Below are 22,694 nucleotides of genomic sequence, written 5' to 3' on the forward strand. Positions count from 1 at the left end.
CATAGAACATAGTTATTGTGGGTAAGTGCATTCTTAACATAATGCACTGCGTTAGAATAGTGTCATTTTGCCAGGATGGTGTTGAAAAGTAATTTCCTTCGAAAAAACATCTCTAATCATCAATACTGAAGCTAAGATTGCATAATCCTTAAGCAACAAACAAGCAATGTTTAGCTTCGCGAGACTGCCTCTGATTAGAGTTGCAGTTGCCTACAAAACGTTCATCAGGTCGCAGAAGATGTTTCTACCATTAGGGAGCTAGAGTGTTCAGAGAACCAAGAATATTTTTAACTCTATGGAATATACCATGTGTTTAAGCAGCCTCTTTCGTTACAGCGCTGTGCAAATTGCCTGTTAGAGAGTGTGTTTAATACATTGGGAGGTTTTCACCAAACTCCAATGGCGTGCCCGAACTGCCAAGACACACCTTTGTCAAATTAATATGTAGTGATTTGGCTCCACTGTTTTCCTTGGAAAATATTCTGGGTAAAAAAGTTATTGTGGTAATTATGGAGAACTCGATAGTTCAATAGAATTTTTTTTCAATTTCAAAAACATAAGCACTTCGCTGTTTCTGTTTGAGCTGTAATTTTCCAGACCTGATTTGGTTACTTATGAGCTTGAATAGAATTAGTTCATGGTAATTGCCTCCGGGGTGTCCGACAAAAGGTGCAATTTAGTGCATTTATGGTTGACAGGATTTCATAACTGCGGGATGTTTGGAATTATTGACAGCTTTGGAATGAATATTCAGCAGCAATTTTTATTACAATGTTCGCCTTATATAAAAATATATAAATCAAATTAATAATTACTATATTAATGTATGTAATTAAATCATTATATAAAAATATTGAGATGGTTTTCATTACAATTTGTTAATTTCAGTTCTGTTATACACCACAGATTTTCATTCAATTTTGAAAGAAACGCAATGCAAATAAATGTTGCAATAGATATACTGGGAAAAATCATATTAAGATCATTTTATAAGTCATTGTTTTACAGTGTAAAACTACATGAAAGGCAACAAATAAAAACTGTAAAAACATTAAAAAAAGATTATATATTAATATACCCCTAGTATACCCTTCTTTCCTGAGAAGGAAAATGAATAACCACTGATATGTTGAATGGGTTGACAAAAGAACATTATTTTTGTCATTATTATTGGTGTGATTGTTTTCAATAGATTTTATTTCAATTTCAGAACCTCAGTCACATAGTTCAGGAGACCCCTGGTCTTCCAGTAACGCGATGCCTTCATCCTCCTACCAAGCTTCCATCACAAGTGGTTCACATTATTCACAAAACTCCCCTTATACCAGTATGCACCATCCACATGAAACAGTAAGTGTCTTATCCACCATGAAAGAACCCTTTGTTGTGGGTGTTCAAATAAAAGTATATTTAATGTGCTTTCATATGAATACACACTTGTTTGATGAAGAACCCTTTGTTGTGGGTGTTCAAATAAAAGTATGCTTAATGTGCTTTCTTATGAATATCCACTTGTTTGATGAAGAACCCTTTGTTGTGGGTGTTCAAATAAAAGTATATTTAATGTGCTTTCATATGAATATCCACTTGTTTGATGAAGAACCCTTTGTTGTGGGTGTTCAAATGAAAGTATATTTAATGTGCTATCATATGAATATCCACTTGTTTGAAGAAGAACCCTTTGTTGTGGGTATTCAAATGAAAGTATATTTAATGTGCTTTCATATGAATACGGACTTGTTTGATGAAGAACCCTTTGTTGTGGGTGTTCAAAGAAAAGTATGTTTAATGTGCTTTCATATGAATATCAACTTGTTTGAAGAAGAACCCTTCGTTGTGGGTATGCTAATGAAAGTATATTTAATGTGCTTTCATATGAATACACACTTGTTTGATGAAGAACCCTTTGTTGTGGGTGTTCAAATGAAAGTATATTTACCGGCTTCCATATGAATATCCACTTGTTTGATGAAGAACCCTTTGTTGTGGGTATTCAAATGAAGTATATTTAATGTGCTTTCATATGAATATCCACTTGTTTGAAGAAGAACCCTTTGTCGTGGGTATTCAAACGAAAGGTAATTGAATGTGATTTATTTAGATTGGTATGATGATGGAGAAAATAATGTTTTTGAAAGGCTGAAAATGGCATTATTTAGATATTTTGGAATTTTTTTGTGTAACTACTTTTTCCAGCACTTCTGTAGATAATTGTGAAAAAATCAGTTTACATGAACTATTTTGTCAAACAATAATTCTAAAGTATTTGAGTATCAAGTAGAATTACATAATGGAGGAAAATCTGATAAGAAGGTTTCGATAATATTCACAGCCATTGAGCATTTATTAAATAGTGAGACATAATATTCATAGTTTCCAACTTTGATTGGGAGTGATTCATTCATCTGAGGTCTGTATCAGTAGGAGCAGTTATAGGGGAACAGCAGCTGGATTTCTTCATTACAAACTGTTGACAGGGAAACAGTGCAGCTGCCTTGTGGGTAATGTCACTCTATCATGAACACAGGCTGCGGGAAAATTAATCCCATCCAAAACTTTGGCACTTGTATATATTTATCTATTTTCCTCTTCAGAAACTTATTTTGAAATCATATTGTTAGATAGGCTATGAAATAATGTCATAAGAGAATTTTTTCCTGATGAATAACACACTTTTTTGGCAGGAAATATTTATCATGCTGTGTTAAGATAATTTGGATATTTTTGCAAGTTATTGAATGAAATCTTTGAGGAGATTGCTTGTATGTAATGTATGGTTTAGCAAATATGATAGCACACAGGTTAATCTGAGTAAAATTGTATGAATATTTAAAAAAACAAACAAATTAAAAGGAAATAATTACAAAATGCTAGGGTAATTATTGAGTCTACTCTCCAAATGCTGGGAGTGATACCACATGTTAGCTATTCTGATAGGAAATATTTACTTTAGTATTGTCTTTATCATAATATACTATCTTGTCCCCCCCATTTTTTTCTGAAGTCTTCCCTGCCACATGGCCAAGTTTAGTGGTTAGGTTTTGGGCTGAGACGTATCCCAGATGCCTTGGCTCTCTCGGTAAGCCATTACAAGCAATGACCTCTGAGCTCCACTGTAATTTGCCTTGCAAACATCCGGTCCAATCGCAGTTATCTGCCCTTCATGTAACTCTTCAATTTACATAGAGACAAGTCCAGAAAGTGTATATTTATATACAGAGAATCTATGTAGAAACATTTTATGTAACTGGCAATTTTGTGGTACTTTATTTTTGGGTTTGATTAAACATGTAGGCGTAGGATGATTTTACACCGAAACCAAGTTCATTGTGGCCTGGATTTCAGAGCAAAGTCATTCCGAACTGACTTTAATGATTTTCAAGACATTGTTGAAGTAGGAAGTTAGAAAAACTTATTTTGTAATTTAAATGTTTATCAACGATTCTTCAAGGATATTGTTTGAAAAATAATTAAAAAGAAGTACGAAATACAAGTCTACAAAGCCATAATATAAGTTACCATGCAAACATAAATTGGGAATTTTTTTATTCCAATTTTTGATTATTTTTCATCAGATCACTTCCTCAGATTTGGGTGGTGGTGTAGCCTCGTGGATGAGGTGTTCGCTTATCACACTGAAAGCCCGGGTTTGATTCTCCACATGGGTACAATGTGTGAAGCCCATTTCTTGTCTCCCCCGCCGTGGTATAGCTGGAATATTGCTAAAAGCGGCATAAAACCATACTCGCTCAATCTGAGTTGGTTTAGATAAATCCTGGATAGACTTTCACAGCGAAGAATCATGATGAACATTTATTTATCTTTTCACATACATCGTATGTTGTCTCGCGTATGATGCTGATGCTGTTTTGTTCCTAGGGCTACCATCCTGTGTCACCCAGTCAGGAATCTCTCATGTCGTCCGGTCTTCCCCCAATGTCCACGTTCCGAGGTGGACCCGCCATGCCCAACACTTCCACTGCATATTCTACAACATCGTCGTCCGTCAATGGATCTGAGATGATGTCTAATCGGCCGCAGGGCGGTTCGCAGACTGGTGATGCACTAGGCAAAGCATTAGCATCTGTAAGTATCTGCTTGATCTTGTCCCTGTATTCATGTGCTTCAGGAACCCTTCCACACAAACTTCCACCATTGTCTCTGCATTTGTACACACTATGTTCCTCAAGCTCTTCCTCTAGCACCAGTGAATAAATGTGATTAGACAGTCGCTTCTTTTAACCAACAAATAAAGCCATGAATTAAACCCACAAGAACTCAGACCAATCACCTCACCTCACCTCACCTCACCTCACCTCACCTCACCTCACCTCACCTCACCTCACCTCACCTCACCTCACCTCAGGGGCGGTTGGGTAGCCTTGTGGTTAAAGCGTTCGCTCGTCACGCCGAAGACCTGGGTTCGATTCCCAACATGGGTTCAATGTGTGAAGCCCATTTCTGATGTTCCCCGCCATGATATTGCCGGAATATTGCTAAACACCTCACCTCACCTCACCTCACCTCACCTCACCTCACCTCACCTCACCTCACCTCACCATTTCTTATGCAACATGTACCATTCCATGTTGTCACCTATTCTAGACTTTGCTTCAATGTCGGGCAATGGCAGGGTTCACACAAAATGGTGACTTCCGTGGCCTTCGTTACTGAAACACACGTCACCACTACAAATAGTAGTATGGATAAACGTAGTGTACAAACCCACAAGTGCTGACCAGGAACGTTGACAAGTTTAATGATATACTTAGCATTCTGAACATGCAGACCTGGTTCTCTGTGTGGGTACTAACAGATACTTGCTGTCTACTGTCACACGACTGTATAAATGTATTCACGTCACTGACTCTAACACTGTATATTTAAGTGTTTTTTTGGTGTCGTTCAATTAGAATGATCCTGTGGATGTTGTTTGAAATGTTCTGTAAATGCAATTGGTGATCAGAATGTCTGCTTGTCTGCTTGTGTCTCAGGTATCAACCATTAACGTTTGTGTCACATGCGCTCCTTTTCTCATTAAGGAGGAGCAGAAATAATTACTAATTTTTTCCTAACTTTTTTCCCCCGGGACATTTAACATGTTCAGTGAACAATATTATTTTTTTGTAATACCTGTAGCAATATTAGTTCTTTCTAGGATTTGGGGAACAATAAATTTTATAGAATTTGAAATGATCATTCCCTTACAAATTATGGAACATGTCTATCATTAACAAGCAAACTGTTTCAATTTTGATTTTTTTTTTCACTGAGTAAGAAGATTCCTGTATATTCTTAAAATAAAAAGGTTGAAAGATGAACTATGATTTTGCAAAACCTTGAGCAGAAAGAGAACCTGATCACGTCTGACAAAAAATGCCATGTGTGAAGCTCTTACTGGTTATACATTGTTTTTGAATTTATCGTGCCATTTTAGTGTCACCTGTTTGTGTCTTTGTTGATTGGATGTTTTTGGGTATGGAATGTGCCTCATTTATATGGTTACGATTTTTTCTGGAAGAATATATATTATTGTGACATTTAATCAGTGAGGAGCATGTTTTTCATGGCATGAAACGAATCAACAATCCTGATGGCATGTTGTTTGTTAGAGATTTAGCTGTAAAAGTTACCTAGGGAACTGGATTTGGAAACGGTAAACTCAGCCCCCATTTAGAAAACATTTTGGTTGCCAATGCAACCAATATTTAGGCTCCATGATTTATCTTATGGCAAAACATGACTATTATTATTTCATTTTGAATTTAGTTTTTAACACCTTTCTTTGGCAATCAGGAAAATAATGTCAGAAGCCAGGTGCAGGTGCCCCTTATGACAAAATGAACTTTGTTACCCGTCTGATTATCAGAGTTGATTTGGATTAGTCAGTATTTTGCTGTAAACAGTTGTGTATAACTGGTCTTTAATTTCAAGATAAGTAGTTGTGTGTAACTAGTAAATCTGAATGCTGCATGCTGGATGTTGATGAAGTTGTGTAATTTGTTTTGACTCGTGTCCTCCGTGTGTAGGTACCGCAGCATCGACGTGCACCTCCGCCCCCTCCACAGTCCTCTCAGACGGCTGCGACGTTAGGAAAAGCTTTAGCATCAGTGAGTCTCTAGTCACAGCTGTATCTGGAAAACAGCATTCATGTTTCCAGAATGTCAAAAAATATGAAATCAAAATCCGTTATATCAAAACTCTTGAAACTAAATTCTTTCTTAAAAAAATTCTAGATTTTATATATACTTGCATTGAAGGTTGAAGCTTTTGACATATCCTCTAATTTTTATTAACCAGAACACATTTTAAAATATGTAACAAAAATAGTTTGTCAGTGATATCTAAGTCTCAGAATTTGATTTACAGTACATCAAACTTGGAACTTCAGTTGAAAACTATGTAGTACTGAAATGTATTAGATTGTTGAGCATAGGTTCTTTTGTTTATTTTTAAAATCTGCACAATTTTCTGTTTAGGGGGCTTTAAATATATTTGTTCAAGTACACATCTCATCAAAACTAATGTTATCTGATAAAATCTGAAAAATACCGAATTATACCTTACAAATTGAATGAACATGTGAAAAGGTATTAATATGAAATACGTATCAACTTACTATAATTTGGAATGTCAAAAAAAGATTTTTGCCAGTGTTGAAATTTAAGCATGATTTTGTTACAACAGTGGTATTTCAAACACTTTTTGACAGAACAAACATTCTCCAGGATAATCCGACTTTAACAAAGTCATTAATGTAGGAGGACAAGTTTAAAACCTAAAGAAAAGTCTGTGATTTATCTTGGATTCTTATGAAAATGCCCTTGACCTGCAACTGCAAAAAGTTGTTGTTTTGTTCAAAATTGGATTTTGTTGAAGTTCTGTTTTCAGGGTCTTTTTAACATTATTTTGTTAGTACGTAGGTAAAATTAAACATTGAAGAATCTTCTTCTTCATTGGTCCCGTTATTAGTAAAATACAAGTCAATTTGGCACCGCCATCATATTATTTATATATATTTTAGCATGAAGTGAGAATTTTCACTAACATATGCTGCAGACCTGAGCAGGTCTAGAAAATCCCTGACAGTCTTTAGGTCTGAAGTCTTAGCTTAACCATTAATAAAAATTGTAAGTCCAGACTTAGACCTTTTAAGAGATATATTCTTTAGATGTGACTATTAAGGCTCAATTTCTGTTTTCATCTCCCTATTCTGACTTTAGACAACTGTCCGAAAGCTATCTTCACAATTTCATATCGTCCATTTTCATGCCTTTAAACAGACTCCCCCCAGACTCAAATTGAAAATGCCAGTTACATTTAGCAAATATTCTTTCCTTTAAAGTCTTCGCATACTCGGCTATCACATATCACTGTCAAAAAATGCATATCACCTTTGTGAAATGGAGAGTATTTTATGTAGCTATGGAAACCATGTGTTTTCCCGTTGGTAAATTCGCAAGTCATATGCAGCCCAGATGAGGCGGCAGCATGAAGCATAATCTAAACAGATCATATGTGGGACTAATAAACGTTTGACAGGGGCTGGCTGTGGCTTGCTGCAAAATATGAAACAGGGATAGACGGAGATTAGTTTCGAAATTGATTAAATTGGTATCAGGGGGAGAGCCGATTCATATCGTGGCCTTTCCCCCCGAGGGGAATGCCTCCCTCAAGAGAGATGTCACTATTGAGACATGGCAAGGTCCCCAGCTGCAAGTCGTTGTACCATCGCCACAAGGGAATGTGATTTGTACACCCTTTTAAATACCACAATATTCCTGTCATTCCGGATAGCATGGTTGTGTTTAGGTTGTTGATGCTTATGGACTCCTTGGTGTGTGGGGTATATCTGTATTATTACATGGGTGGGAATATTGCTTCGGTATAAGGATCTGTACTGAAACATCACTTTTTACAGTATTAAATTAGTTGTTATCCATCAATTGTGTCTACTTTCAAGCCCCCAATCTTAGGGATCATGAATATTTTTGGGGATATTTTTTTATTATAGTGAAGACTGAGCACAAACAAATATTCCAAAATATGTTTATGATCCTGAACTATTTTTGTAAAGTATAATAAAGTTTGTTTTATGCTTGCAGAGTTTCTGTGATATTACTAGAATTTTGGATAGTTTGTTAACGCTGCACTCAGCAATACTCCACCCCCATGACCACCCCCATGACCACTGCAATTTAGGACTGTATGTAATAGTTTAAGGTGGTGGTTAAGGAAGTCTCTGGTCTGGTGCATATTGTGTATATATTCTGGTCTGTTAGTCATAAGAGTTTTTATAGTAGAAATGCTTTTCTGCTCTTAAATTACCATGACATTCCTGGCATTATGGTAAGCATGACTGTTTGTGTGTTGATTGTGGGCAATGCATATAGAATTGTATGTAATAATTGTTGATATGCTACTCAAAAGAAGTTCAGGGACAACCGACAGATAACCTATGTATATAAACTAATTGGGTGTTATTTATTCAACTGATGAAGCCTCTGTAAAAATATCTTGTATTTTAATTTTATGCAATGATTCATATATATTATACTTTTTTCCAGATATATTCAACTGAGCACACAAATTCTAGTTATGGAGGGTCCAACCCATCCACACCTGTGTCCTCACCCCCACCAATGTCAGGTGAGCTTTCAATTTAATAATTAATAAGGGCAGACTAGAGTTCTTATTTTCTTCTTTTTCCTGAGGATGTCAGAGGGCCTTGGTGGCCCAGTGATCTGAAGAGCAGTTTTGCTGTGCAGAGTTGCTTCCCTTGGCTGTGTCAGGATCCACTGATCATGGAACAGAATTTCCGTCTGATTATGATCCTTGGTCTGTGAGAATTGCACCTGTGCTAATTATTTTCACCAAAATGATGTCTACGACTTGTATTTCCTTTGGTTTTATCACATATTTTTATTTATGTATTTTCATGATTCAGAGTTCTCACTTGCCTGTCTTGTCTGTTTCAGCTGGCCCCAACCCCAACTGGCATCGCCCCAATAATACTAGTACTACCTCGCCTCACTTTGAGAGTCATCTCCACTCACTGGTAGGTTCCACTGTCAAAATGACACTATTCAACTTGTCGCTCATCCCTGGGTTATAAATAGTCATATCACATGTTCAAGAAGTGTGCTGTTATGGTAGTATGCATGTGTTTGCTTGGTTGCACTTTGATTTGATGATTCTGAATTCACACGCTTGCTATTCAGTGCAATATTGTTATTCAGGATTGCTATTTAAACATAGGAGATATCCATGATGATAAGTTATAATAATTGGAAATATCCTGAAACAATTTGAAAATACAAAAGTAACAAGTGACTGGAAGCTTACGTCCAAGTAGTACAACATGAACGAGGATTCAAACTCAGACAACATTATTGTCACATGCCTTCAGGTCTCACTACCACATTCCAATTTCTTTCTTTTCTGTCAGTTCGGTGAACAGTATTTCCAAATTCCACACCACTTTTTCAAAGTGTGTCAGTATATCTTTTGATGAAAGCATACACAGAAACTTTCATTTTGAATTCTTTTTACAAATCTGAATGCAACCATGACATGGGGTTCATATTGTTTTCACAAGTCTGTAAAGATTGATTTCATTTCACCATATTCATTATCATACAATTGCCATTCATATCTGCCTTGCATGGTTCATTTATGTCGAAACTCTTTTTTATTGGTTCATTGTCATCTGCATGTTTTAACTAACTGTCTACTTCTTTCTCATTCTCCCTCCCTGCCCCTTCCCTTGCTCGCTTCGCCTTCCCACAATCCCTCAGACTGGTCAGATGGAAGAGCGCCTCAGCCAAGCCATTCAAATTCTCGGAGAGCATGGCCCCAACCAGGTAATCCAGCCTTGCCCACCTACAGTCCAGCTGTGATTGCTCCAATCAAAAATAGATCCATGCAGTCCAGCTGTGATTGGTCTATTAAAAAACTATACCATACTAGTCCAGATGTGATTGATCCATTAAAAAACTATGCCCTACTAGTCCAGATGTTTTTGGTCCCTTGCATTAACTAGATCCTAGCAGTCCAGCTGTGATTGGTCCATTCAAAAACTATGCCCTACTAGTCCAGATGTTTTTGGTCCCTTGAATTAACTAGATCCTATCAGTCCAGCTGTGATTGGTCCATTCAAAAACTACATCCTGACAAGCCAGTTGTGATTGGTCCATTTAAAATTGAAAACTTTTATGCTTCTGTGTGAAGTAATTGATCTTCCTAAAACAACAAGAAAATGAGATGAAGTAAATAATACATTTTTTGGGAATGACGACACTTTTTCAATGAAGATGCTCTTTGAAGTTGTACAAATGCTTCTTTAAAAAAACTGGCATATTTGACAATAAGTTTGGAAATATAACACATTTCAGTTTTTGATGCCATTATATGAAGCTGTGTAAAACTTGAACTGAAAACTACTCCAAAGAGCATGGCTTGTTTTTGTGGGGCTGTTCAGAGTTACTATAGCTACTTTCTATTTTGCAAAATTTTTGGGGGGTGTTATTAAGCTCTTCAATATATTAATATGTAAAAAAAATAATGATGAAAATATCTGTTTTTATTTTGTGTCCGCCAAGAACATTCAAAATGATGGAACTGGTTTTGTCACATTCGTTTTAGTGCCTGCCCAAAGTTTAATACCACAATGGCTGATGGTACTTTTCATTTTTCACTCTCTCTCTCACCATCATTGGAGTATCACATTGAGAAAATATCACTGAAACTCTCTGAGCAGAATTGCATGAATGGTTGCCATTATGTTGATGGAAATATGCTTTGTCAGTAGGAAGTTCCTGATTGCATGTTGGTGGATGCATGTTATTGTATGCCCAATTATGTAGATCGATGCTCATGATGTCAATCACTGGATTGTCTGGTCAAGTCTCGATTATGTACAGACCACGTCAAATAGCTGGAATATTGCTAAGTGTGGTATTAAGCAACAAACAAACAAAACAAAGATTATCTGTCCCTTGACTTGAAACAAGTAGACAAAGATACCGAGAGATTGCACCTGTATCCTGGTCTGCAAAATGATCATCACGCTAAGACAGTCGTAGCTCCAACACATTAGCGTTGATGTATTATATGGTTGCCTTGTGAACAGGGTCCAGTATGTCTTGCATGTCATAGAGGCTGGGAGTCCAGTCCAGGTTAGAATGCTGGTAGTTACAGGCCCCGTACCTGGTCGTGTGGTTCGTTTGCTCACAATATCGATCACTGGTTGTCTGGTCCAGATTGGTTCGAATCCCGGTTCGCCCCGATTATGTTTCTAGGTTTGTCAGCACCATACCTGTGCTCGTGGGTTTCACCGAAGTGGTAAACGTCTGAGACCTGCATCACTTCAGGCTTTCCTCCCACATTAAGCTGACACGCCGTGATATAACTGGAATACTGTTAAAAACGGCGTTAAACCCAACTCACTCACTCACTCATGCATGGGATAGATAGTGTGATGGAGAAACCTCTGCATGGGCATTGTACATCAAGCAGTTCCTAATCAGGCTTGTCTACACTATATTCATGCACCTGTAGTGTTCCTATGCACCATGTCATCTTTGCCAACCTGAAAAACATGTATTTGTTTCAGCTCAATTAAGCTCAGGTTCCTATATTCGTATTTTCTTAATTATTATTAACTTAAAAAAACAACAAAATAAATACCAAAAAAAATAGGGCTCTAATCAGTCCAACAAAGCTATTTGGTGAGATGTCAAGCTTTGTGTTGTTTTTATGACATTAAGACAGCGTGATGTATGAGTTATCTCCCCTTACAGCAAAGCAAGATGGAGGAAAGACTTGATGATGCTATTCATGTCCTACGCAACCATGCAGAGCACCAACCAGGCATGCCGAGTCACCTGGGGATGCCAGGAATGATGCCGCCGGGACAGTCCAATGGAATTATGGGAAATATGGGTGGATACCCAGGAATGGGGATGATGCAGGGACACATGGATGCGCATATGGTAAGTTGATGCTCGGATGTGTTTTAAAATTTGAATCATAGTCTGAAGGAATAAAAGTTGTAACATCGCTGGAACCCAATTGACAAAGCATTCCTGAGAAGATGTCAGTTAGTATTGAGCTTCAGCAACCCATTCTTGTCGTACTAACGGGATCGGGTGGTCAGGTTTGCTTACTTGGTTGATGCATGTCATCATTTCCCAATTGCGTAGATTGATGCTCATGATGTCAATCACAGGATTGTATGGTCCAGACTCGATTATTTACAGACCGCTGTCACATAGCTGGAATATTGCTGAGTGTTGCGTTAAACAACAAAGAAACGTGACTAAGGCCATTGAGTGAGTGAGGGAGTGCGTGAGCTTAATGAGGGAGGAACGTGATTGGGTGGTCAGTATGCTGTGACTTGCTTGAGGATGTCTTGGTACCCCTAGCGTGGAATGTCGCTCATGCTGTCCATCACTGGTTTGCATGCTCATGTTCTAATACAAGTAAACCCAACTCACTCAATCTACCAGGGTGTTTGGCACAGTTGGTAAAGAATATGACCTCGGTTATTTATCTACATTCAGCCATATGTTTCTGTGATCAGTGATACAAGTTTAATGAATACTTGATTCCACCTTTGAGGAAAAGGTCAGGTAGCCTAGTGGTAAAAGTGTTCACTTATCATGGTGAAGCCCTGAGTTCAGTTCCCTACATGGATACAATGCAGGGGGGCCCTGTCCTTGTGTCCCCTGTCAGGAATATTTCTAAAAGCATCATATAACTCACTCATTCACTTACTCTTAAAAGTTATGGGGGCGGTCGGGTAGCCTAGTGGTTAAAGCGTTCACTAGTCACGCCGAAGACCTGGGTTTCGATTCCGGACATGGGTACAATGTGTGAAACCCATTTCTGGTGTCCCCCGCCGCGATATTGCTGGAATATTGCTAAAAGCGGCATAAAACCATACTCATTCACTTAAAAGTTATTAAAAAGGTCTCGCATCTTCTGAGGCTCAGTCTCAAGTTCAAGGTCGGGGGGGGGGAGGGGCAGAGAGGGGTTTCGAGTCTTTGGACCACCCACCACTACTATCAGATGACCAGTCTTTTAATTGGCCCAAACTTGTTTGATATGATTCAGGGAGCTGGTGGCAGCAAGTATGTTCAAATATTTAAGTTGTGCGCAAAATATGTTTAAGTGATTAATTTACAATTTCGAGAAGTGAAGATAGACAGTTATAAGTTTTTGGACAGGAAGTTCCATGCAGAGGATTGTGGGATGTGAGATGGTAGCTTGCAGCAGCTGGATGATGGCCAATACAGGCGCACATCTGGATTTTGTGTAACACTGCTTCAGTTGCGTTCTAGCAAAGCACCATGGGAAATAACAGTTGTATCATGGGACTGATATCAAAGAAATGGCTTTGTGATGAATTGATAACAATATGATAAGAAATGCTAGACTTTAAAAACCCAGTCCAGTGCAGTGAGACGCGGAAAGAAACAAAATGGCCGAAGAGGCGCATGGGAAACTTTGTCAGCCCTTTTTGCAAGTTGGAATTTTAAACCCAGATTTTCTTCCAGAACTTGGGAGGCAAATTTGCTTTTAACGGAGGAACCTGTTCTCGCAGCTGCGTTTAATTACAATCCCAAATCGCAAGAAGCGTGCATCTGTTTTCCATTGGGCAGAAGGCTCGCTCCCCCATCCAGCCCTAGTTTGGCCAACCTAGCTGTTTATTTTGTAACTGACAGTGGAGAGAAAACAAACGATCGCGGCCAATAGGAAGGCGGCATTATATACTGTGTTCCGATATATAAACAGGAAAATGCCAGATTTTGGACTTGCAGAAGGTCAAATTATTTCCATGTGACTCTGTCGTAGCGGTGTAAAGACAATGGGAAACAGATTGTTAAACAATGCTCTCTATTGTGATGCCTGCTCAAATTCAATTGTTCGTTTGAAATCAGAGAAACTTCATTTAAAAAAAATTCCAATTTCTATTGCTACCGTTTTGAGGTATTTTTTCAACAATATGTTGATATCATTTTTCCTTTCTTGTGATGACTCAAACATTTGCAGGAACACATTTGGATAGCCTTAGTGGTTGGTTCTGATATTTAGTGGCACACAAGGAAAGAATGTTTCTAATCTTGATTCAGAAAATAATGTTTACAAACAGTATTGGATAAAAAAAGTAAAATAAATTGCCGAACTATTTATTTTAGGTAATTCAGCTAAAATTTAACGCAATTTGCTGGTGTTAAATATTTTTTGCACTCAAGAAATTTAATAAATGACATGATGATTAATATTGGTTTATTCATTTAGCTCTTTATTCATGGTTAATCCTTTTTGTGTCCATTAATCCATCAGATTAAAATAATTATTTCTATTTCTTTTGACATTAACTTTAATTAAGTCCATGTTAATGAACAAACTAATTTTTCATGTTGTCGTGTTCTTCCTGAAGAGAGCGGGGCCTCTCACAACCAATAATGAATTCTTCTGTGTCCGCTTCTGATTGATTGCTGCAGCACATATGGGAAGAGTTAAAGAGAGAACTTGTAACATCTTGTAGAGTGGGTTAGATTGAGTCTATCAAAATATTTATTGGGTGTAGGTTCGAGTTACTCAAAACTGAAGCATTTGTCAGCCACATTTTGCCAAATTACCATTTCTTTTGCAAGAAAGTATCCAGAAAGTCCATTTAACAAATTGAAATGCAAGTGCATAAAATGTCCCATTTGTAAAAATTGAAGAGAATAAGTGCTTTTTACGGGTGATTTAACTAATTACATGGAAGTATTTGAAGAAGCTGCTTTTGAAATGTGATGCTTATGTTTTGACTTAAGAAGTCAGAAGTGGAAAGAAAACCAGAAAAGCTAAGAATTCCTTATAGGTTCAAAAAAAGGAAACTACATTGGTTATTGTGAAAATTGTTTTTTAAGAAGAATATATCATTATGGAGTGTTGTGGGATCATATTTGCTGTGATACACATAGCTAGGAACTGTAATGAAATATGAATTATGAGAGTGATTTTAAGCAATTTGCCAGGCGTGTATGTGTGTGTGTTAGGCTTAGTATTTGTTAGCGTATGGGAGACATACACATGGACCTGATAATGACTAGTTTTACCCAGATGTGTGCCATCAGTATTCCGTAATTTGCAAGATGCCGTCTTCCTAATGACTCTCTAAAAAGGCTTCCGCACTTTGTTGACTCATTAATTAGTTTTCCTGTCTGAGCTTGAGTTCGGACGTGGGGATTCGAGATCTTTACAGAGAGATGGGTTCGGGTACATTGAAAATAAAGAAAATGCGATGAAATTTGCAGATTTGTCATACGATTTTTCAATGTGGAGCTTCCGCCCAAATAGCTCCCCTCCGCTGAGCAGCTGGGTTTCTCGTTAGAGGCAGACGCAGATTCTGAGGGAGCGCCATTGAAGTATGTTGCCATGCTTTTTGCGTTGGCTTCAAGTATTCGCACACATGTTGCGCCTTTTGGCAAGTGTTCATCGTAGCTAGGCTTAACTCTGCAGTCTGTCAAGGCCTGCCTGTGATCAGTGAGAGTGTTAAAACAGATTTTTCCTTGCACGTCTGCCGATTACTTCTTACAGCAAAACAGATTGCGTTGATGTCTGTGTATGGCGTGTGTCTCCCCCTGGCAGACCCGGTCCTGTCTTAGAGATCACTGTACAGACCGCAGATCGCAGACTGACACACCAGAACACTCCTCTCTACCGGGTGTTGACTGTTAGAGATAGCCGCCTGGCTGTGGAAGAGAGCCACTGTGCTATGTTAGACAGTTGTTAGGAAGATTGTATGCAATGTAACACTAGTTGTCAGGAGAGTATGGTGTGGTGTGCAGCTGGAAGGAGTATTTAGCCTGGTGCAGGTGTATCGTAACACAGCTGTTGCCGTGGCGATGTACCCCAACACGTGGGGTTGTGGATGGGCAGGATCTGGACCTTCATGGCAGGACCAATATGGCCGTCAGATATACCCACAACAGATCTCGCCCGATCCAACGTTACAGAACATACCAGCTCAACGGCACCAACAAAATTCACTTCAACAATGTGCAATGCAAAAGTGTTCACCGTCGCAGTCGATGCTGCAACAATGTGCACCAATACAGACGTTTCCGAAGAAATGTGTCACTCAGGAACATCAATTCGCGCAGATATCGCCGATGCAACAATATTCCCCACAACAAACTCCACTTCAACAATATTCATCGCAACAGCCGTGGTACTTTCCCAATTACTGGGTATGTTTGATCAAATCTGGATATTAAAGGATTCGGAATACACTGCTCATATTGAAAAGATTCCAATGGAATATCGTTTTTCACAATTCATGGGATTATCCAGCGTGGTGGCTTGTGTTGATCAGCTCATAGTGTTGGAAGGAGAATGGTTTTGTATCTTTTTATGAAGAGAAGACCATATTCTTTTAATATTTTAACCTTCTAATTGTCTTTTCTGTGAAGATTTGATTGTCTTGTTAGGTAGGATGTGAATGTAGGAAGAGCGCAGTGATTGTTTTTATTAAGTATCAGAAGTGTACCTGTGTTGTCATAGTTGACAAAAATAGTTGTTGGGAAAACAGTATAACATCCACCAATGTGAGGAATGCAGGATGCTTAGCTGAATGTTTTCCCCAGGTTAATTACTATGCCATTCACAGCCTATATTCGAGTCTATGTAAAGCTAATATGGAGTACACACTTCAATGGTGTGCAAAGTCTCGATCTACTGGCTCTTGTGGAGAAATATGTATACTTTGATGTAGAACCATCAGGATTATTATACAAATACAAAATTTGACAAAGTTTCATAAGTGGACTTGCTAATAAAAGTTTCAAAAGTGGGAATGCTAAAGTAAGTTTCACAAATGGGAATGCTATTAAAAATTTGGAATGGTATGACACAATGTTACATACTGATAAATTAGCAGGGTTTCTGTTGGCAACATCTTGGAGGAACTAACACTGTTATACACTGACCACCTACCGGGCTATAACACTGTTTGTTTCCCTATCTTGTCCAAGCCAACACAGAAACCATGAACTACGTAAACTTGCTTATTGCTTAATACTAGTGTTGATGCAGTTGTCACTCAAGCTCTAACTCCAGCACCACCTGTTGGGAACAGCTGACATAATACAGAGTTATCCCCCTTGTTTGCATTGACAGACACTTTAGCTGAGTTAACTAAAACCATACCAGCTCCGAAGGCTTGGGTTGTTCACATAGTGTTAATTGAATGTTTGAACAAACACGTGTAAAGGAAATAAAAACAAGACCGGCCCGATTTTCTGAATTTGGAATGGTTTGTACTGAGTCTGGAAAAAGGTCAGGAAATAAATTAGTAGTTTGAACTGACTGAGCTAGGAAAGAGCAGACTTCAGAAGAATTTTGTGTTTTGTTTGGAAAATATCTATCACATTTTTCTTTCATGTCAGTTATTTAGCATTTATTATCAAAGGTCCTGATTCTTCAGCATATGAAACAGATCATGGTGGTTTTAAATGATAGTTTCTTGTATATTATCTGTTTGTTATTATACAAAAAAAAATCATATTTGGGTCATACAAGGTTTTATTTAAACCTGCTCAGAGAGTTGGTGATATTTGGCTCCAGGTGTATAGTAAATGCCTAAAATTTCAAATTCATGTTAATATAGTTATAACTAATGTTATGGATCTTCGAGGTGATTTGTATTCACTCATAGCCAATACAGAAGAGGCTTTAATGCTTAGTTTTACACTATATCATTGAATGCTATGTTAAAGTTTGAGGTTATGCCTCTGAAGTAAGTTAAATAAGAAGTAAAGAATAAGATATCCACATTTTCAACAAAATAACAATCTCTTTGCCACCTTTCCTGCCAGCGGCACATAGTTTCGAGTCTAGGACACATCCCTGGTTAGGCTGATTGAGTAATGAGATTGATAGTAAGAATATAAGTACTGAGTATTATAGTGAGAATATAATAAAAGTAATGTTCATAATATTCTTTAAACTTCCACTTTGGTTCACTTTATGATTCTTAAATTTGGAATTTTTGATAGGATAATTGGCGTTGAAAATCTTTGTCGTATCATTTACATACCGTAACTATCTGGTCAACTTTATCTTACCATCTTAGCTTATTTTTCAATGCATTTTTCCATGAAGTAACGATGCTTTGGTACAGAGAAATGAGGCAAAAAAAACCAACAACAAAAAACAAAACTTTTATTTGAAATTCATGAACAACAACAATTTTGATATTTGGTCGAAGGACGATGGCCATTTTGGTTGTGTTGCATTTAAGACAGGAAATAAAGTTTGCTTCATTGAAATTTTAACACTTTACTTCGAGGCCTAACATGGCTGATGATTTTGAGAATTGGTTATTACGCAGTATCCTTGTAGCTATTAATACGTCTTGGGCATCTATATTACATCTTTTATGGAGGTTATAATGTAATGTATACATTGTTGGACAGATGTTATAACATCATTTATAGCATTTGACGGAAGTTAAAACATAATGTATACAGTTTGGTTTTTTTTAGATCCCCTAAAGAGAACTGGTAGCTCATGATAAATCTGAATGGTTTAAATAATTTGAATCTATTAAAACTATTGAAATTGAAGGACTAGTTTCAAATTGGACGTGTTAGTGTATTAGCTGTAGAGTGGGTACCTGTAAGGAGTAGTTGCTGTCTGGTGAAGCTGGCTTCCGTAGGAGTTAGAGAAAGTTTACTGGTTGGCGTCTCACCACAGATAGCTCTAGTGTTGTTGAGGTGTCCTGAAGTGGTGCTTGCTGGTAGCATTTTGAGGGATCCCTGGTCACAATAGATCTCCAGCACCTTAGGCTATAAGAGGAAATTAATAGATTGGGTGGTCAGGCTCAGTGACTTGGTTGATTGTGTCATCATACCCCATTGGGGTGGATCGTGGCCCGTAATATCAATCACTGGATTGTCTGGTCCAGATCTGTGTTACATCTGTGTTACATCTGTGTAGATGTGTCAATGTATTGTGTTACATTGTGTCTCTTATCTACTGTGTGTTACATCTGTGTAGATGTGTCAATGTATTGTGTTACATTGTGTCACTTATCTACTGTGTGTTACATCTGTGTAGATGTGTCAATGTATTGTGTTACATTGTGTCTCTTATCTACTGTGTGTTACATCTGTGTAGATGTGTCAATGTATTGTGTTACATTGTGTCTCTTATCTACTGTGTGTTACATCTGTGTAGATGTGTCAATGTATTGTGTTACATTGTGTCTCTTATCTACTGTGTGTATTATTCAGCAGGGAAATCACCCCTCGATGTCAGAGAACAGAAGTCAGAGTGGGGGAATGTCTGCATCATCAACTGATCAGACAAAAACATATGAAAGTAAGTTGCTCTAGCACCATTTATGATGTGAATATTATAATGCTTACAATACTGAATACTGTCTATGCTCTGACAGTTGACCACTTGGTTTGTGTGGCGTGGCAGGCCACTATGATGTGTTATATTGCTGTCAATGTGATACAGTTGTGAAATTTCAGACTGTGATAAGCTGTAAAGTATTGCATACAGTACTATGTGATATAGGTGTTATACTGCTGAATGTGTGAAATTGCAGTTATATTGCTGACTATGATGGATTCTTTGTCCACTAGACAAACTGTTGATCAGTTGTGTTTTATAACATTATCTTTTTCTTGATGTTATCAGTAAAATTCTGTGGGGGTCAGGTAGCCTTGTGGTTAAAGCGTTCGCTTGTCATGCCGAAGACCCGGGTTTGATTCCCATCATGGGTACAATGTGTGAAGCCTATTTCTGGTGACCCCTGCTGAGATATTGCTGGAATATTGCTAAAAGCAGCGTTAAACCATACTCACTCACTCTGTAAAATTCTTGCAAACTTCCACGGTCACTTGCTGTCCTGATTTTTTATGCTGCATCCATTTGACGTTGCAGATCTACGAAGCGACCAATCACAGGAACCTAACACAGATGGATCCATCAAAGTCGAACTTGCTGATAAAAACAGTGAAGGCGACAATAAAGGTGATCAGCCTCCCAAATCGTCGGCCAAAGGGTCAACAAATTCAACTCCGCCTACAGGAAACCCGCCTTCCACGAAAAGGTCAAGGTCAAAAGTGGATGATGATGATAACTTGTAAGTTAATGATTTTCAATTTTATTATTCCTCAGAAAAATAAAAATAAAACATTGCTGTGGTTTTGATATCCCTTCTAACTGCTAACAATTTCATTGACATCTTTATCAAATACATAAGTACCACACCTTTCCCTTTATTTCGGCCATAGGTCAAGGTCAAAACTGACGACATTGACATTGTGTAAGATATTTCTTGACAATTTGTAACTCTTTAATTTTGTACAACGATTTTGTAGTTCTGCGATCACTGCTTATGCTATCATTGATTGACACGTTTACCAAATACATAAAAAGTACCTCTTTTAACCCTATATTTCGGTCATAGGTCAAGGTCAAACATGGGCGACGACGATTTGTAAGTTATTTGTTGACAATTTGTTCCAATTTAAGTTCTTAAGATGATATGGTTCTTATCTCTGGCAACTGAACATAACAACTTTATAGACATCATAACAACCTATTTAAGGGACATTTATCACCAGATAGTTAGGAATTCAACAAACTCTCCTTCATAATAATAATGCCTTTCATTTGACTTTGTTGTATATCCTTACCAAGTTTGATGTGAATTGAATCGATATTAATTACATTTTAATATTATTATTTGCTTATTCATATAAAGTTCATTGCCTTGAGTCTATTATCTGTTAAATCAATACAACAGAAAGAGTTCAAAATGTAATGCAATCTTTGAGTTGTCTAAGGTGCTACAATTCTCTGTTTTGAGTCAGTGTCAGAAACCTATGGTCTTAGGTTCAAATCCTAGATATGCATAGATATATTTCTAGGTTTGTCAGCACCATACCCGTGCTTGTGGGTTTCTCTAAAGCGGTAAGACCTGCATCGTTTCAGGTTTTTCTCCCACATAAAGCTGGCACACCGTGATATAACTGGAATACTGTTCAAAGCGGCGTCAAAACACCATCTCACTCTTTAGTCATTGTTATGATGTTTGTGCATGTCTTGTATTGTTGTTCTTGTACATGGAGGTGGGACCATCTCCATTGTGTATAGGCAGAACATTTGCCCAGAGAGCAGAAGGTTGGGGCTTCGATCCAGGCCGTGTCATACCAAAAGACAATAGATGACGGTACTGGTTGTTACCCTTTCTAATGCTCGGCATTAGGGCTAAAACAAGGACTGGCCAGCTCGGAGTCAGTATACTGTACCCGAGTGGGATATTCATGTTAAACTGCGGATGGAATCTCAGTGAGCTAGCACTATAAAACCAGTACTAGACTGGACTGGTACAAGCAGCCTGTCGCACAGTGCATGCACATCGCTATAAGTGCAATAAGTTTGAACAAGACATAAAACCCCACTTGACCTCACATGGAGGTGAAGGTCACTTGATTTTAATATAGGAATCATCAATGGTGACCCTTATGGACCTACAGAGCTTCTGATGCCTTACTCCACTGTCGCCTTCATGTTGATATAAAAGATGGTGGTCAAAGTAATTGTTGGCATGTTATTGTACACCAAGAAGTGCTCAGCTCCTGATCACATCTTAAGGGGGCCATGGGGTAGCCTTTTGGTTACATCGTTTGCTCATCACGCTGGAGACCCAGGTTCAAATCGGGTTTGAAACCCCACATGAGTAACGTGTGGAGCCCATTACCGATGTCTCCCGCTGTGATGATGCTGAAAGCGGCATACAACCATACTCACTGACGTGTTGATGTATGTGCGCTGAGGCGTGATGTGTTTTCACTTTCATTTCTTTTCCAGGAGTGAGGGCGATGACAATGAGAGCCCAGAAGGGAAGCAGGAACGAGAACGTCTACGTAGACAGGCCAACAATGCCAGAGAAAGGTACGTTGCATCCAAGACCACTCCCCTGGTCAAAGCGGCATTAAACAACGCCAGAGAAAGGTACGTTCCATCCAAAACACTCCCCTGGTCAAAGCCGCATTAAACTCACTCGTTCTCTCTCTCTCTCGGAGTCCATCATGCCAGAAAAAATAATACTGGATGTTTCATTCTTTTACTGTTTTAACTTCTGTTAGAGAAGAATGTTTCTCTTCATTAGAATGGCTAGAGACTGTACATTTTGCATATTATTATAGAATGTAACAGTTACTGTATTCGCCATATTAAGTACTCTGCTCCAACAAGTAATCCTTTTAAGCTCCCCTGTAAAAGACCAAACATTTGGATCACAGACCATGTTGTCTTGTTTATTACACATTTGTTTTAGACAACAGCAGTGTAGAAGAGTATGTTATTGGGTAGTAACTATTATCGAAAGTGTCTTCACTGCATCTCAGTGCAACAATTATACTTGTGTATATATTTACTGATCTCCCCATGTTCAGGGTGCTCATTAAGGCGAATACAGTACAACTCAGACTCATTCCACTTATGATCCTTGGCCTGTCAGCACCATACTCGTGCTCCATGTTCCATTGTTCCACATTGCTTCTCTAGTTCTGTGTGTTCTGCTGCATTTTGAACAGCCTTCGAAATTCACGCTTGTCCACTAGCCTGAGACTGCTAAATTGTGCTGTGGACATCACAATCAAATGATGGTTGTC

The 22,694-nt window shown here is 38.1% G+C and overlaps 1 protein-coding gene across 12 annotated transcripts in view; it reads left to right on the forward strand.

Annotated features, from left to right (window-relative positions):
- LOC124131248 (transcription factor 12-like) overlaps positions 1–22,694 on the forward strand; it is a 151,574-nt gene that overhangs the window by 121,503 nt on the left and 7,377 nt on the right. For 6 of the 12 annotated variants that reach the window (XM_048395199.1, XM_046494372.2, XM_046494380.2 and 3 more), the window contains 11 exons: positions 1,211–1,350; positions 3,880–4,086; positions 6,030–6,110; positions 8,568–8,649; positions 8,979–9,058; positions 9,798–9,863; positions 11,802–11,993; positions 19,293–19,380; positions 19,954–20,155; positions 20,483–20,512; positions 21,889–22,032. In XM_048395199.1, coding sequence (XP_048251156.1) covers positions 1,211–1,350; positions 3,880–4,086; positions 6,030–6,110; positions 8,568–8,649; positions 8,979–9,058; positions 9,798–9,863; positions 11,802–11,993; positions 19,293–19,380; positions 19,954–20,155; positions 20,483–20,512; positions 21,889–22,032 — 1,312 coding nt within the window. The remainder of the gene's footprint in view (positions 1–1,210; positions 1,351–3,879; positions 4,087–6,029; positions 6,111–8,567; positions 8,650–8,978; positions 9,059–9,797; positions 9,864–11,801; positions 11,994–19,292; positions 19,381–19,953; positions 20,156–20,482; positions 20,513–21,888; positions 22,033–22,694) is intronic. The other 6 variants (XM_046494373.2, XM_046494375.2, XM_046494374.2 and 3 more) reach the window with 6 other exon arrangements.

This window comes from Haliotis rufescens, unplaced genomic scaffold (assembly GCF_023055435.1).
Source record: "Haliotis rufescens isolate VD_foot unplaced genomic scaffold, xgHalRufe1.0.p SCAF_14, whole genome shotgun sequence".
Lineage (NCBI taxonomy): Eukaryota > Metazoa > Mollusca > Gastropoda > Lepetellida > Haliotidae > Haliotis > Haliotis rufescens.